At 34.3% G+C, this 17,939-nt stretch overlaps 1 protein-coding gene across 1 annotated transcript in view; it reads left to right on the plus strand.

The window, feature by feature from the left end:
- The window catches only part of Agmo (alkylglycerol monooxygenase), a 323,268-nt gene that overhangs the window by 181,684 nt on the left and 123,645 nt on the right, over positions 1 to 17,939 (plus strand). The window contains exons 11-12 of the mRNA XM_013024069.1: positions 2,518 to 2,600; positions 3,099 to 3,204. Coding sequence (XP_012879523.1) covers positions 2,518 to 2,600; positions 3,099 to 3,204 — 189 coding nt within the window. The remainder of the gene's footprint in view (positions 1 to 2,517; positions 2,601 to 3,098; positions 3,205 to 17,939) is intronic.

Here is a 17,939-nt window from a genome sequence, read left to right on the forward strand (position 1 = left end):
CTTTCACTATATTTGATATCGGTATAATTTGTGGAGGAGATGTGGAAAAACAAGTCGTTTAAGGATACAGGTGGACCCGTTGCAACTACGAGAAGTACAAGTTGTCATGTTGAAAACGAACTTTACAACTTTGGTGCGGGGAGGGGGGGTTGGGGGGGGACGCTGGGAATGGATGTGAAGGGTAAACAAAGGAGGAGGCTGCAATGCTTGATAAGAAATGTACTCATTATCTTGCCCATGTAATTGTAATGCCTCTGTACAGTACATTCACAAAAAATAAAAATTATAAATTAAAAAAAAAACCAATATTGCAAAGACGATGTCCAGAGGGGTTAGAGTTTCATACGTAAGGCAATGAGTACATTTATTTTTTAACAGTGTTACCCTTTCATTTTCCCCACTTTCCCTCCCCCACCCCTTCTCCTCCCCAAGTTGTATGGTTCATTTCCAAGATAGAGTCTAGTGAGCATCACTGTTAACTGGTTCAGCCTTTGTCCCAACATTTCTGTGATTCCCTTTCCCTTCCAAAGTCAGATAAACTTATATACAAGAAAAAGAGTACAGATATCAAAAACACTGACATCAGGGAATAAACCAAATCAGAAAAAGAGAGAAAAAAGAAATAACTGCCAACAGTTCAATAAAAACAAATTTGTTTACATTTCTTGGAGTATATATATACACAATAGAGTTCTATTCTTCCATCAGAAAGAATGGCATTGCCCATTCATAAAGAAATGGAAAGAATTGGAAAATATTACATTAATTGAAGTAAGCCTGACACAAAGAAACATAGGCTGCATAGTTTCCCTCAGTAGTAATAACAAGAATATGTCTATAAATGTACAAGTTAATCAATTGGATAGTAAAAGGTAAATAATTACATCTGGACATGATTAATTAAACAGAACTTTTAATGTTTGCACACTGAAAATAAAGCAGGATGTTCTTAGGAGAGGTTCAATAGGAGAGGTTCTTAGCAGAGGATCAATAGCTATGTATTCATGACCACATAAAATGTTTATAAAATAAAATAAAATGCTTATCAAAAAGTTATCTTCTAACTCTAAACCTGGACTATGTGTCCTCAACTTTTTCTGCCATTAGTTCCGTAAATTTGTGGCTCATATATTCTACCAGTGTCATGCTTGGAGATCATAAAGGCCTAGCTTATATTTTAGAGTCATTATTTACTCTGTGTGTGTTAACAAAAAAGTTATAATAATCCTCCAATTCCCAGGATGAAGGAGATACATAAAGCAGATATAGCAACCTACTCTGTAAGATTGATGTTGGTAAGAAAGAATTAAGTGTAAGATATATAGTATGGGAGCTGTAAAATATGAATGCTCAGTAAACATTGTATTTTTAATTTTGACATATGAATAAAATACAGGAATAAATTAATTCTAACAGAAAAAATAGGCTGTTATAATAACTGAAAAGCTTTTGATAAGTACTTTTGAATTCACATATATAAATGTTACTTTAAATATGTATTCTCTTCCATATATGTCTATAATAAACAAATGTATTCTCCTTTACATGTTTTCACGATTAAGGAAAGCTTTAGATTTCAATTTTTTTTTTTTTTTGGTCAGTCATGGGGCTTGAACTCAACCTGAGCGCTATCCCTCAGCTCTTCAGCTCAAGGCAAGCTTTCTACCACTTAAGCCACAGTACCACTTCCAGTTTTCTGGTGGTTTATTGGAGATAAGAGTCTTACAGACTTTCCTATCCGGGCTGGTTTTGAACCATGATCCTCAGATCTCAGCCTCCTGAGTAGCTAGTATTACAGGTGTGAGCCACTGGTGCCTGGCTAAGCTTTGGATTTCAAATCACAAAAATATTGATAGTAATAATAGTTAAATATGGCATTTACATGTGAAAATATAAATATTTATCCACACATGAGGGTCAAGATTAAGAGTTATATATTTATAAGATGATTTCTTTGTTGCTTTGCATATCTCCCCCCACGGTATAAACCCTGCTTTCATTGTATTTGATGTTGGTAAAATTTAAATGGTTTATAACCGTTTAAATAGGGGTACAGGTGGACCTATTGCAACAATGAGATGTACAAGACATTATGTCAAAAACGAACGTTACAACTTTGATGGGGCGGGGTGGGGGGAGGGGGAGATGGGCAGGGACGGGAAGGGGAAACAAAGGAGGAGGGTACAATGCTTGATAAGAAATGTACTCATTATCTTGCTCATGTAATTGTAACCCCTCTGTACAGTATTTTCACAATAAAATTTTGTAAAAGATTAAGAGTTATTAAAAGAAGATGTTAAGCAAAATTTTCTATCATTTCTTAAGGGTCCAGTGAGATACATAAATGATTTTATGACCACCAAAATATTCTCTATAGAGTTGACCTTTACAAAGAGATTCAGTGACAAATGGTGTCATTGGAGATAAAACTTGGGTTGTTCCTTTCACAATTTTAATTTCTGATGTCCCCTCTAATAAGTCTCATAATGTATCCATCAACATCTATTTGTTTGGCAGGCACTGTCACAGGTAACACTCCTTCTGAGGGTTTTCTTCATTATCTTGACTTTGACCACCATCGGATTTATTCTGGATCAAAGGTAAGAACTGAAGTTCTTTGGTTCATTTTCTATTTCATTCAACCTAAGAGAGTTCTACATAGCAGTGAAAATTAGCATGTTATGTATTAAATAAACATAGATCTGGAGCCATGTTATACTTTTCACTACTGTAGACTAGGGAATATATCAGCTGTCTTAATGAATGATGTTTATGAATAAAGAAAAAGGCATTGGATTTATGAGGAAGATCTCACTTTAAATTTTGGAAATTTATTGCTTGGCATTTTATGTGTTAGCTGAAAATAAGCTTTATTCAAACTCACCAAGGTTTATTTAACAAATAAGTTGGTAAAGAATTGGTTTTCTTTAAAGGGATGCAATTTTATTTTTGTTGTGGTTTAATGACTTCAAATAGCCTCAGAAGAACGTTTTTCAAATATGTTAAAATATGCATTTCCGAAAAGTTTATCTTTACTAATTGTAGCCAATTCTGCAATATATATAAAGCTAATGTAGGTTACTATTGTGTGATTTCAGACCCAAGGCCGCCATTATGGAAACCCTCCGCTGTTTAGTGTTCCTCACATTGTACAGATATGGTCACCTAAAGCCTTTTGTTCCTTCTTTGTCATTTGTGTTTGAGGTAAGACTCTATATGAGTTCACTCATGCAGTGATATTATCTATTTTATCTATTTAATATTTACTTAGTACTAGTTGGAAACTTTTACCTATTTAATTTACTTACCAGTATTTGTATCACTTTGACCTAGTTAATACTGCAGAGCCACAGTTTTATTTACCCCAAATTTGGATTGGTATCAGTCTATTCACAGAGTTGTTGAACAAATTATATTGCATAACATTCCTTAAGAAATTATGCTGCACAATAATTCTTCAGGAAGTAGATAATTGACAATATTTGGCAAGAATTATGCCGTTTCAGATTTTGTTAAAGCTTCTGAAGTAAAAATTATTTTAATGCTTTGACAAAAACTCACCAAAAGTACTAATTTTAAGTACATCAAATAATTGAGTCTAAAACACAACTAAAATATATCAAGTGATATGACCTTTGGGAATGAGTAAGAGTTAACGTCCCAAATACATTCAATATTGAATATATATTTCAGATCTTAGGTAACTGTAAAAAGTCTTTATTATAATCATTTGTATTTTATAGGATGTTTTTAATTTATTTATATCGTTAAAATTTGGTATGAAACACCTACCACTATGTCTAGAACGTAAAAATCAAATTATATTCAAGCATAAGGCAATGTTAATATTCTCTAAGAATCAATAAAAGAACTAATATTGAAACATTTCACAATGATTTTAAGCTAAGGAACTTATCACAAAGCATTTTGATGATATCTGTTTAAAACACATATCCTTGACTTTAGCATCCTACTCCTAAGAATTAAAACAGAAATGATTTCCTATAATTTATGACTTGGTATATAATCAATATTATTCCTTTTTTCATATACACATATATATTTCTGCACTGAATATTGCAGTTTTTATGTCACCAGAATGTCATGCTTTCCTTGCCAGCTGATCAAATAATAGATATTTATTTATCAACACAGAACTGAGGTAAATAGTGTGGAGAAGCAAAACAAAAACAAAAAACAGAGGCACTTAAGAAGTCAACAAGTTGTCAGATTGGTTCAGTATTATTCCTTGTACCATTATTTGTAGTACCTTAACACAGAACTATATAATAGTCATTAAAAGGTGTCTACCTCAAAATTATGTTTCATTAACAAAATAAAATATTTACTTATAAAGTGTATTATATATAAAATAAAACATGATGTAGATGCTGTGCAGAGCATGCTATATAAAATTAATGTAAATATAAAATATTGGAGGAAAATATATTGTTTATATATGTATAAATGCATTTTATTATAACTATATAATATATATAGAAATACAAATAAGAACCTAACACATAATTTTCTGTGGCAAATAAACGTAAATTAAAAAAAAGGAAGAGGAGGATAATCCATCATTAAGTGAAGGATTAAAGTTTCTAAACCCTAAAAATATATTTCACACTAAATAGTTTTTATGAGTCTAATAATGAAGCATAAAATCTTAGCATCATGATTTGTATACCATGTAATCTAATACATTTTGCATTTAAGTAGGCATTCAAGTTTACATACTGTGGAAATGCCTTGTGTCTTGAGATTACAACCAAAAAGTAAAAGGGGAAAGCATTGTACATATTTAATTGTACATATTTAATACAATTTAGAAGTATCCAGACCTAAAGAAAACTAAAAATGAAATAATGTAAGTTCTCAAGGAAGGACTATGATTCTATCAATGGGACTTCGAAGGGCATGAATTAACCACTTACTGACACCTATTCATTAAGATGAATACAATAACAGCAAAACACCACAACTGCTCATAATATTCTGCTGTTGGACACACTGAACTGCCCTCTGCCATCCTCTCATTAAAAGAACCCTAAACACAACATATTTGTCTAAGAATATTCCCAAATGTTTAAAACCATAGCTAAGTTACATTTTCGATTTGCTTCTGGAGCAGAAAGGTGAACTAGCACACATACCTAATATCACATTCATTACACGGAGGTATTTTCTTTCATGTCTATAATTAGAATGGGTTCTTTATGCACAGAGAACTTACTTGGTATGGGTTCTTAACAATTTGGCCTGGATTCTTCTTCTATAAATGGAAGAAATAGTAATAGTTCTATATGAATTTGAGGAACTAATGAGGTAACTCATTTAAGAAATTAAGCTTAATGACTACCATATAGTAAGTGCTTACTAAGTGTGTAAGATGCTATTATTATTGTGGTTGTTGCTGTTAGTGTTTTAGCATAAAACGATGAAAAGTAATGATATTAAAGAAAGTCATAGTTATGAATTCTTAGTATTGCACTTTATGAGATCTGACTATGTACTCTGCTTATTTAGTTATAAAAATAGGTAAAGTAAGAGTTGACATGCTTCTATTGAGCTCCTTTCATGTTCTTATATCTCATTTGCATTTTTCTATCTCATCATCATGCCAAATCCATCTTGTGTATTCATTACAAGAAAACTAAGGGCTATAAACAACGTTTGAATGAGAATAGCTATTAAGGGAACAAGTTAGAATTAAAAATCACACACTGTAATTATGAATCACCCACTAATATTTTCTTCTGTGTGTGGACAGCAATACTGAACTACCTCAAAGGCTGCAGATGAGAAGTGAATATATAAAATAGCAGACGTGGATTGAAAAGTTTAAAGCTATAATAAAATGGCTTCCAATTTAATTGCAAAAGGATTTCCTATGTTTGTGGTCATACTAAGGATTGAATCCCAAACCTTGTGCAAGCTAGGCATTTGCTATGATATTATTTTATTTAATTAATTAATTAATTAATTTTTTTTCCAGTCATGGGGCTTGAACTTTGGGCATGGGCGCTTTCCCTCAGCTCTTCAGCTCAAGGCTAGCGCTCTACCACTTGAGCCACAGTGCCACTTCTGGCTTTTTCTGCTTATGTGGTGCTGAGGAAACGAACCCAGGGCCTCATGCATGCAAGGCAAGCACTCTACCACTGAGCTAACTTCCCAGCCCTTGCTATGATTTTAAACGACTTCTCTAGCCCTGAAAATGTGTTTTTGAAATACATATCTAAATTAACCTTGGATAATTCAAAGAAGGGAGGAAATCATGCAAAAGTTTTCATTGTGCTAATTTATTCTTTCCAGAATATATTTCTTCTCATTTTGGTATACACCTGACCAGTTCTTCAAGAGTAGATATTGCCTCATACTTTTCACTAGACTTATATGCTAATAGTAAGGACATCCAATGATGTTGTCATTTGGATGTCATTAATCATGTATTCATGCCTTGGAAATTTAATTCTAATCCTGACAATGTTGAGTATTTAATCCTAATAGGAATCTATTGTGACCATGTCCTTGGAACAGACTAAAGTAATTTTTGTGGAACTCCTGATTTAACTCTTGTGAGAGGCTTTAATGCAAGAGTATTCCTGATCTCCTCCCCAATTTATTTGGTTTTCTGCGTGCTGTGTGATCTCTTCCCCTTATACATGCTCTTTCCATTGCGCTGTCTCTTGTTGGGAGGTCCTCAACAGAGCTGAGCTTGAACTGACATTAAGCACTTGAAGCTCCAAAACTGTTAGCAAAATTAATCTTTGTAAATAAGTTTACCCAAACCCAGATATTTCATTAGCAAAAGTATCTGATATATAAGTTTGTTGGAAAAAAGCAATGACAGAAAGAGAGAACATAGGAAACACTATAGTTCCTAAATTCTAGTTACCATTGCTCATGACTCTATTGCTAATCTATTGTTATTCAAATGAAACCATGGAATTCCCAATGGTTTATATGAGTAAGTTTTCTGTATCCAGAGTTCATCAAGTGGATGGATGAGCAAAGCTTAGGCACGTAGCTTATTATCAACATTTTTACTGATGAAGTAACTTCTCTTCCCTTCTTCTTTTAGAGTTCTGTGTTTAAAATATCACCTCATAACCAATTCTTTGATAAAATAATTACACATTTCCAATTTGTTTTCTTTGTCTTTCTATTTCTTGGAATTTTTATAAAAATCTTTTCCATCTATCATAGTTTTAATAAAACTTATTTTCCACATACAAATAGCTACTTAAAGCATGGCCTCAGTACTCCATTCACTGCATTATGGTCCACTGACCCAGGGATGATCAGGCTTGTACAAGGACACAATGTTCTCTTCCCTGTCCTTTGAGGCTACCAATGTACTCAGTATCCATGAAGTACGTAACATCCTTTCTCTTATGAAATCAACATTGTACATATTAGTAACAGCAACTTGCAGTCCCGTAACTTCTCTATGTATCTAGGGGGCTCATCGGCAGTTTTGTATTATATTGTTTTATTCTGTTAGGCAAACTCCAATCTCCATAGATCTACATGGAACTATGAATACTACAAATATAAGATATAAGTGCCAAATTTTAAAATATAAATAAATATTAAAATATAAATACTAAAATAGTTTTAATTTCTCTCTTTCTCTGTCTCTTGTCTTCTATATATATTCCTCTCTCTGTGTCTCAGTCTTAAAGTACTTTTCACTTCTGTTACAAACCTGCTTTGAAGTAGTCACTATTATGGGTTGAAAATATAAATTACAATTTGGATCGATCCTGTGATCTGCATGTGGAAAATTTATTCCTGTTAGCTGTCACTCAGAATACTGAGTAAGATAGGGAAGTGTTTCTGTTGACAAATACAATACACTTCGTTCCAAATTCCCAGCTGCCCATGTAATCTGTGACATGCTCAGCTGGTGCCTCTGTGCATTTCCCTTTAGACCGAGCCAACAAATACATTCACCACCACCTTACACATGTCTGCTAAAATCTGGTTTCTTCTACCAAATTTAAAAGAGGAATATCTTCATTCTTTCTTTCATTTCTTTGATTCACTTATTTTTGTGTTTGCTTACTCTCATGTGATTTGTTCTTCCTAAAGATGCACTTGTGAACTTGTGACTGATTTTATTATCTTATATAAGCAGCTTTATAAGTGTTTAACCTGAGAAATACTAATAAAAAAAGAAAGAAAGGTTCAAATGGAATAGCTTTTGTGTTAAGTGCCCAAATGATATTTAGTGGAGTCTTAGGTGGTTTGAATTACAATTTTTTATAATTATGTGACTACATTATACACACCATAGAAACTATAAATTGAATTTTTTTATATTTTTCCACATTTATTTATTTATTTTTGATAGTAATGGAATTTGAACTCAGGGCCTGGACATTGTTTCTTAGCTTTTTCACTCACGGATGTCACTCTACCATATGAGCCACAGCTCTACATACTTTTTTGATCCATCAATCTATTATCTATATTCAGTAGGATATTCTTGCAGTGTCTAGGCAGTGTCTCTGCACTACAGTTTCTGGTCAGTCATATCTTCAGGAGTAATGCTACCCATAGTTTATTAGGCAGTGTTGGAAGCTCTTATGTTTGGTAAGTTAGGCACGTTGCAAAAAATTTAACATGGTATTTTATTTATTTAGGATCAGCGTCTGATGTAAATCCATTGTTAAATAAGGATATAAAATGAGAAAACACTTTGCTGCATAGAGTTTGCTAATTCTGTGCATTTTTAATTGTTATATAAATCAGATATCAAGTACATTTCTTTTGAACCTCTTCCCTCATTTTATCCCAGTTTTTCCCTTCCAACCCTCAGATCCCCAAGATTCATAGTTCACTTCCAATAGAGTGTCTAGATGAATTGGTGCACACTTTTTCACACAGTTTCTGTACTTCTTCTTCCCTCCTCAAATCAAATAAACTTGTATACAAGAAAAAGGGTACAGAAATAAAAATAAAAGTAAATAAACAGAAAAACAAACAAAAAACCCTGAAGCCATACAATATAAAACCTCTGTTTCCACTTCTTGGAGTTCATTTTGATAAGTATTGTTTTATATGATCATATGCACAAAGCCATTGAGCCCTTGTGGATCCTCTCCTAAGAATATCTTTCTTTGTTCTCACTGTGTGAATGTTTAGAGTCATCTTTAATTTATCATGTCCAAGTGGGTTTACTTATAAATTTATACATACATTCTAATTATTACAAGTGAGGGAAACCATGCAACCTGTATTCTGTGCATCTGGCTTACTTTGCTTAATATAATCTTTCCCAACTCTTTCCAGTTCCTTATGAATGGGGCAATCTCTTACTTCTTATGGAAGCATAGAATTCCATTGTTTTTATACTACCTGTTAGCCTAGGGAGGAAAGTCTGTATGAATCTTACCTACAATTAATTAATAACTAAAAACCATGAAGTAGAGTTGTGGCTCAGTATCCTGGGGCACAAAAGCCCACAGACAGCACCCAGGCCTTGAGTTGATGCCCCAGGATTGGCACATACACTCATACACAAACACACACACAAACACACACACACAAACACACACAAACAGAAACACACACACAAAAGAAAAAAATCTAAGAGAGGACTAGTTTGCTTGCGTGTTTAGTGACAAGCAGAACTTATACAGTATTTAGTAAATGTTTGTTTCTCTAAAAGGTATTATTAGTGTGAAGCTCAGATATTATTAGCAATAATGTTCTTTTGGCACTTAACAAATCATCATGAATCTAGTTTAAAAATGACACACTATTTTTAAAATCTAACAGTTTCTCTGAATCAGGAGGCCAGATATTAAACCAAAAGTTTAGCTTGATACTCTGCTCTTGTTTCAGAGGCTTTATTTGAGATATTGGCCAGGCTGTGTGCACATCTGGAGGTACAACTAGGTAAAAATCTACTCCCTATCTCTTCTGACTTATTGACAGAATTCATTTTCTTATAGCTGAATGACTGAGGGTCCTGCTCTTGTTGGAGACCATCCCTCAGGGCATAGATGTGTCTTGTATCTACCCTGAAGGTTTCAGGAACATGGGTACTTCCTTCCTCAAAAGAACAAGGCCAAGGGTTTCTCCTATTCCGTCCTGTAATGGTTTCAGAGTGTCTGCTTTGACTCTGAGGTCTTCGGTCCATTTGGAGTTGATTCTGGTGTAAGATGATATATAAGGATCTAGCTTTTGTTGTCTACAAGTAGTTAACCAATTATGCAAGCACCATTTACTGAAGAGGTTGTCTTTCTTACATTCTATTTTTTTAGCTCCCTTATCAAAAATTAGATGGCTATAGGTCTTCAGGTTCATTTCTGGGTTTTCAAGTCTATTCCATTGATCCTGGGGTCTGTTCTTGTGCCAGTAACAAGCTGTTTTGATTACTATGGCTTTATAGTAGAGTTTGAAATTTGGTATTGATATTCCTCCAGAACTGTTCTTTCTGTTAAGGCTCGTTTTTGGTATTTGGGGTCTTTTATTGTTCCATATGAATTTTTGATTGCCTCTTCTATTTCCTTGAAGAATGAGGTTGGAATATTGATAGGTATTGCATTGAATATGTAGATAGCCTTGGGAAGCATTGCCATTTTCATGATGTTGACCCTTCCAATCCAGGAGCGAGGGAGTTTTTGCCACTTTCTAAGTTCTGTTTTGATTTCCTTTTTCAGGTTTTTATTTTATTTTATTTTTTTCCTTTTTCAGGTTTTTAAAATTTTCATCATAGAGGTCTTTCACTTCTTTGGTTAAGTTAATTCCTAGGTATTTTATTTTTTGTGGGGCTATTATGAATGGAGTTGCTTTCCTGATTTCAGCCACATTTTCTCATTGTTGGCATATAGAAAAGCCATTGATTTTGGAGGGTTAATTTTATACCCTGCTACTTTGCCAAAGTTTTGAATCAGCTTGAGTAATTTGGGAGTAGAGTCCATGGAATTCTTTAAATACAAGATCATGTCATCTGCAGAGAGGGAGAGTTTTACTTCTTCTTTCCATATTTGGATCCCCTTTATGTTTGCATCTTGTCTTATTGCTGTAGCTAGGCATTCTAATACTAGATTGAAGAGAAGTGGAGAGAGTGGGCATCCTTGTCTCGTTCCTGAGTTAAGAGGAAATGGCTTTAGTTTTTCACCATTGAGTATAATACTGGCTGTAGGTTTGTCATATACAGTCTTTATTTTATTGAGGAAGGTTCCATGGATTCCTAGTTTTTCCAGAACCTACATCATAAAGGGGTGTTGGATCTTGTCAAATGCTTTTTCTGCATCTATTGAGATAACCATGTGGTTCTTATCCTGGCTCTTGACGTGATGAATTATGTTAATTGATTTGTGTATATTGAACAAGCTTTGCATCACTGAAATGAATCCTGTTTGATCATGGTGTATGATTTTTTGGATGGATTGTTGAAGTCGATTGGCCAAAATTTTGTTGAGAAGTTTTGCATCAATGTTCACTAAAGAAATGGGTCTATAGTTCTCTTTCTTTGATGAGTCCCTGCCTAGTTATGGGATGAGGGTTCTTATAGCTTCATAGAATGAATTTGGTAGTGAACTTTCTCTTTCAATTTCATTGAAGAGTTGAAGGAATATTGGTGTGAGTTCTGCTTTGAAGGCCTTGTAGAATTCCGCTATAAAACCATCTGGTCCTGGGCTTTTCTTCGATGGGAGGTCTCTTATTTCTGATTCAATTTCAATGCTTGATATGGGCCTGTTAAGATGGATTAACTCATCTTGGTTTAGTTTTGGCATGTCGATATTTGCTAGGAAAAGGTCCATTTCGGCCAAGTTCTCAAACTTATTAGCATAAAGGTTTGAGAAGTATTCCCTTATAATGTTCTGAATCTTGGTTGTTTCTGTGATGTTTCAACCTTGGCACATGCCAAAATTTTCTTTATAGAGACCCAGAAACAGAAGAAATCAAAGAAAGGTTGGACAAATGGGATTGCATGAAATTGCAGAGCTTCTGCATGGCAAAAGACATAGCTCCCAAGATCAATAGAAAGCCCACGGATTGGGAGATCTTCACTAGCCACACAATAGACAAGGGTTTCATATCTAAAATATACCTGGAACTCAAAAAATTAAATTCTCCAAAAACAAATTTTCAAAGAAACAACTGACCAATAAATAAGTGGGCTAAAGATTTAAAGAGAAACTTTTCTGAAGAGGAAAGAAGGATGGCCAATAGACACATGAAGAAATGCTCAACCTCTCTAGCCATAAAAGAAATGTAAATCAAAACAACATTGAGATACCACCTCACCCCAGTTAGAATGGCTATAATCAAGAACGCTAATAACAACAGATGCTGGAAGAGATGTGGACAGAAGGGAACCTTACTGCATTGTTGGTGGGAGTGTAAACTTGTTCAACCACTTTGGAAAGCAATATGGAGGTTCCTCAAAAGACTCCACATAGAGCTCCCCTATGACCCAGCAATCCCAGTTTTGGGCATTTACCCAAATGATCACAAATAAGACCAGTTTATTGCAGCATTATTTACCATAGCTAAGATATGGAACCAACCCAGATGCCCCTCAGTAGATGAATGGATCAAGAAAATGTGGTATATATACACAATGAAATTCTATGTCTCCATCAGAAAGAATAACATTGCCCAATTTGTTAAGAAATGAAAAAACTTAGAAAAATTATATTAAGTGAAGTAATCCAGGCCTAAAGAAACATATGTCCCATGGTTTCCCTTATTTGCAATAACTAGTATATGTCTGAGTCAAGCAGAAAAGGTTGGATAAGTTGGTGTTAGGGGAATGATCCCCACGAGAAATATTCAAATGGTGTTTTTGTTTTATTTTCCTTTCATGCAATTGTTTCTATCATATTTATAAGATGATTTCTATGTGGCTTTTTATGTCCTTCCACCACAGTATAACCCATACTTTCACTGTATTTGATGTTGGTATAATTTGTGTAGGGGAAGAGAAAAAAATTGTTTAACTAGGGTTACAGGTGAGAGACCCATTGCAACAATGAGATGTACAAGTCATTATGTCGAAAAACCAACTTAACAACTTTGATGGGGGGTGAGGGAGGATTGAGTGGGGGGAGGATCAGGTGGGGGCAGGGGAGGAGCATGGGAAGGGATGGGAAGGGGAAACAAGAGGAGGCAACAATGCTTGATAAGAGATGTACTCGTTATCTTGCACATGTAATTGTAACTCCTCTGTACGGCATTCTCACAATAAAAATAAAAATAAAATATATTTAAAAAAAGAACAAGGCCAGGGCTGGGAACATGGCTTAGTGGTAGAGTGCTTGCATAACATGAATGAAGACCTGGAGTTGAATCCTCAGTACCACATAAATAGAAAAAGCCAGAATTGGTACTGTGGCTCAAGTGGTAGAGTGCTAGCCTTGAGCAAAAGAAACTCAGGGACAGTGCCCAGGCCCTGAGTTCAAGCCTCAGGACTGGCAAAAACAGAAACACAAAAACAAAAGGTAAAGGACAAGCATGAAGAGATCTTAACTCCTCTTTTAAAGACTTCTCCTGATTAAGTCAACATTCAGGATAATCTTTCATTTTACTAAATCAAAATTGACTATAACCATAATACCATTAACAATGCCTCTTCACATTTACCTCATTCTTTTTGCTAGAAGCAATATTCAGGTCTCACACTCAATAGAAATTGTAGCAGATCATTGATAGCAGGGGTATGGACTAGAGTGACCCTATTTTATATTAGTCACAGTTGAGGAGAGTAGGCAATAATTGGTAAAATTAATTGTGTGTATATATATGTGTATGTACATATATATACAAGTATGTATACATATATGTATGCACACATATTATGGAATATTAAGAAAAATAGATCAGGGTTATAGGAGACAAAATTAGATAATGCCAAATAAAAACAAAACAAAAACTATAGCCAGAGAAGGCTGATAAAATTTCAGTTAAGATCAAATAATAGGAAAAATCCACTTGGATTCCTGGAAAATAGGCAAAGAGAAGACTGAAAGCAAATATACTGAAGTATTGTATGCATACTTGGATCCAAAACAGCACAGCTTAACTAGAATGAGCAAAAAGGAATGTGATAGCAATGTGGCCACAGCCATACTGGGGCTCTGTTCACAGGAATTTGGGGTTTTGCTATAGAGAACCAAAAAGCCCCTAAGGAATTCAAGCAGGGGAAGTATTTGAACTGACAGCTTTTAAAATTATTTTGATGGGAAAGGGGAGGAAGTTGGAAGACAGATAAAAGTGGAGTGACAAGAGAGAAGACACAAGGATCACAGGGACAGGGCAAGATGGGGAAACGGTCAGAATGCGGGGGTGGATTTTAACATAGAAGAGACAAGTTTTCCCATGGATCACTTTGGAGTGTAAATTAAAAGAGCAGAGAATGATTGTGATACTGATGAATTCAAGGGTTTTGCTTAAACTGAGGAATAAACAACAGAACTACCATGAACTGAGATGGGAAAGGAAGAGTCAATTTTACTTATGTTTATCCACTTCATAGTTATAGTTTTTTTCCTGACAGGATATTTAATTTGTGTTCCATATAGAAATTAATTATTCAATGTTGAGAAAGTAAATGGTCACCAAACATGACAATATTTTAATAGTAGCAATGTATTATGATTTATGTGTTTTATAATTTTATTTTGTCATAAATGTAGTCTTATTTAGTGAACATACATGATTCTCTTTTCTTATTTTTAAGTAGTTGTACAGGGAGGTATCATTTAACAAAACAGTTTATGAATACAATGCATCTTGATTTGTGTCTCCCCATTCAACAATCTCATCTCCCTTTGGCCCATCCCTTTCCTTGAATTTCTTAATTTTGTGGTACAGTATACAATGAATTCCTGACTGCATTCTCCACACTTCCCCCTTCATTTTATACCTCTCTCCCCTTGCCTCCCCCTGTAAGTTCCCATTTTTTGGTGTTTATTTTGTTGGGGTTTGACTTAGTCTTTTTTTTAATTGTACTATTTGAACATTCTATTGCATCTAGTATAATTCAGTCAATTCATTTGGAACTGCTTGCACGTTTACTTATAGACTTGGAGAGATTTTCCTTACTACTAATGAGAAGAATGATGCAACCATCATATAAATTTGAGGTTTTCTTTTTGCAGCTATAGTTATATGTTTAGAGTTTTGTAATAAGTGTTGAAAAGAAATCTATGAATATATCAGTAAGGAACAGAGGGTTGTTATAACTTTAGAAAGAGCCTCCACCTTCTACTCTCAGTGACAGGACAGGACCTGTGTGCACTATCTTGTACCAGGGTCCCTATCTTGTGAGCTGTCATTTTTCTATTAGAATGATTTACATAAACCAATCCAATTAACATAATTCAGGTGAGGAAAGCACAAAGCACTACATGTGGCTTCATATTCCTGCTTTGTTAATTATTTAAACTATGCCTTTTCTATTTAAATAAATCTAAATGTATTTTATTGCCATAGAAACAAGACTACTGATGAGAAAAATGAAATGACTAAGCCATCTGCTATTATTAATTCAGAAAAAACTTAAAACTTTTCCTATAAAGTGCTGGATGTACCCAGCTATAATTCTTTGCAAAACCACCATACCAATTTATATGAATCCTGAGAAATGATACAAACACAGCCTATGCAAACAGATTCAGCTAACATATAACATGAAGATTAATTTCATGACTTTTTACTTTTTTAGTGAGTTTGTTTAGTATTTGGATCTTAGGTGCATAGATGATGATTTGCTCTATTTTACACTTAAAATAGGTGCTCAAACTTATTCACAATGCATATTGAAAAAATATCTCATGTTCACATAGAACATGAATCTTCTCTTAAACAGAACAAGCATTAGTGAGTTTACTTGTCCAATAGGCATTTATAGTTGAATATCAGCCATTTTACTTCAGGATATAGACCCAAATGTGAAGAGAGTTTTCACATCTTGTAACATAACAAATTATATTATAGGGGATATATTTTTAATTTTAGCAAAACAAATCAAGATCTAGAGCACAATGTAAAATGCACAAAAATTTAGGACTACTGGCAAATCCTCTAAGATTTTCTAATGTCAGTTTTATGAAACTTTGCCATTATTCTCCTTTCCTTCTCTAACAACCGAAGTGAGGTGAGGCTTTAAAAAATACCTCACATTCTTCACTCTCATTTATGATGGTAAACTATAATATTTCTGATCTGAAGATATACTATTTCTTAAGTTTGATCATATTATCACATACAATAACAAACATTTAATATTACAGATCCCATGAAATTGTGTAACATATGTAGTTCATTCATAATAGACAATGATCATGTTCACTTTGATTACTATTCTATAAGAGTAGGTAGAAAATAACTGACATATTGAGTTGTTCAGCAAGTTATTGTGAGACAAACCATTTGAGGTGAGTCATATGTGGTTTCCTTCTTTAAAAATATTTTCAGTTTTCTTTGTTCCAAAAGTAATTGCCTTTTCTTTTCATGAACAAGGAAATACTAGGTAAATAAGGAAATATTAAACTCTATAACTGCACTTCTGCAATGTGAGAAGAAATAGGGACTCATTTTTACTCAGGAAATTGAAAATGATCATATGAAATATTCTGAAATTTTTTGGTCCATGTGTAGGATTTTACAATATTGAAGTTACATTCAATGCGATATTAATACATGGGAGTTTTCTATGTATCATCTTAAGACTGTTAAAAATTAAGACATGATTATTGGTTATGTTTTTACCCACTGTTTCTCTCAACCTCAAGACTGTAATTTAAAATTACTAGCAGAGAGATTCTTTGAATGCAGTTACTTTACATGGGTTCTTGATCAAAATAATGTTCAATACCAACCACATTTTCTACATTTTATTATTATATGTATTTAAGCAACATTAATTCTATGTATTTTTGATAGTTTATAATCAGATTATATAGAGGTTTCAGGAAATTTTTGTATTGAAAATTGCATCAAGAGCCAGTGGCTCATTACTATAATCATAGCTACTGAGGAGGCTGAGATCTGAGAATCAGATCCAGGTAGGACAAGAAAGTCCATGCGGACTCTTATATCCAGTTATCCCCCCTCCCCCCAAAAGAGCCAGTAGTGAAGTTGTGTCTCAAATGGCCTTGAGCAAGAAAGGGATAGCACCTTCTCCATGACTTCAAGCCAGGGACTGGTACAAACATAAAAAAAATCAAATTTCATTTTTAAGTTTTTAAATGTATTTCTTTTTTCAGTTTTTTAAATTTCATTTTGCTTTACATTTTTACCTGTTTCTCTTTCCCCTAATCTCTATTTCTCTTACATCCTTTTCCTCCTGTCTTCCTTCCTTCCTTCCTTCCTTCCTTCCTTCCTTCCTTCCTTCCTTCCTTCCTTCCTTCCTTCCTAACTTCCTTGCATTCTTTCTCCTTCTTTCCTTTTCTTGCTTGCTTGCTTCCTTCCTTCTTTGCCTCCCCCGCCCTCCTCCCTCTTTCTTTCTTTTGTCAGTCATTGGGCCTGAACTCTGGTCCTGGTGCTATCCCTGAGCTCTTCAGCTCAAGCTAGTGTTCTACCACTTGAGCCACAGTGCCACTTCTGGCTTTTTCTGCTTATGTGGTGCTGAGGAATGGAACCCAGGGCTTCATGTATGCAAGGCAAGTAAGTACTCTACCACTGAGCCACCTTCCCAGCCCCCCCTCTGTCTCTGTCTCTCTGTCTCTCTCTCTCCTTTCCCTAGAGTTGGAATTCAAGGCTCTACCCATGTTAGGCAGGAACTTTATTATTTAAAACATAGGCCCAGCACTTTTGGCTTTAGTTACTTAATGGACACAATTTTCAGTTTTTTTACTTTTATTTTCCAGTGGAGGAAGGGACCAGAGCCTGACCTGGACTCTCCTACTTAGGCATTTCAAGTAGCTGAGATGATAGATGTGACACACTAAGTCCCACCCCTTTTATATTTT

The sequence above is a fragment of the Dipodomys ordii genome, unplaced genomic scaffold (genome assembly GCF_000151885.1).
Source record: "Dipodomys ordii isolate 6190 unplaced genomic scaffold, Dord_2.0 Scaffold72, whole genome shotgun sequence".
Classification (NCBI taxonomy): Eukaryota; Metazoa; Chordata; class Mammalia; order Rodentia; family Heteromyidae; genus Dipodomys; species Dipodomys ordii.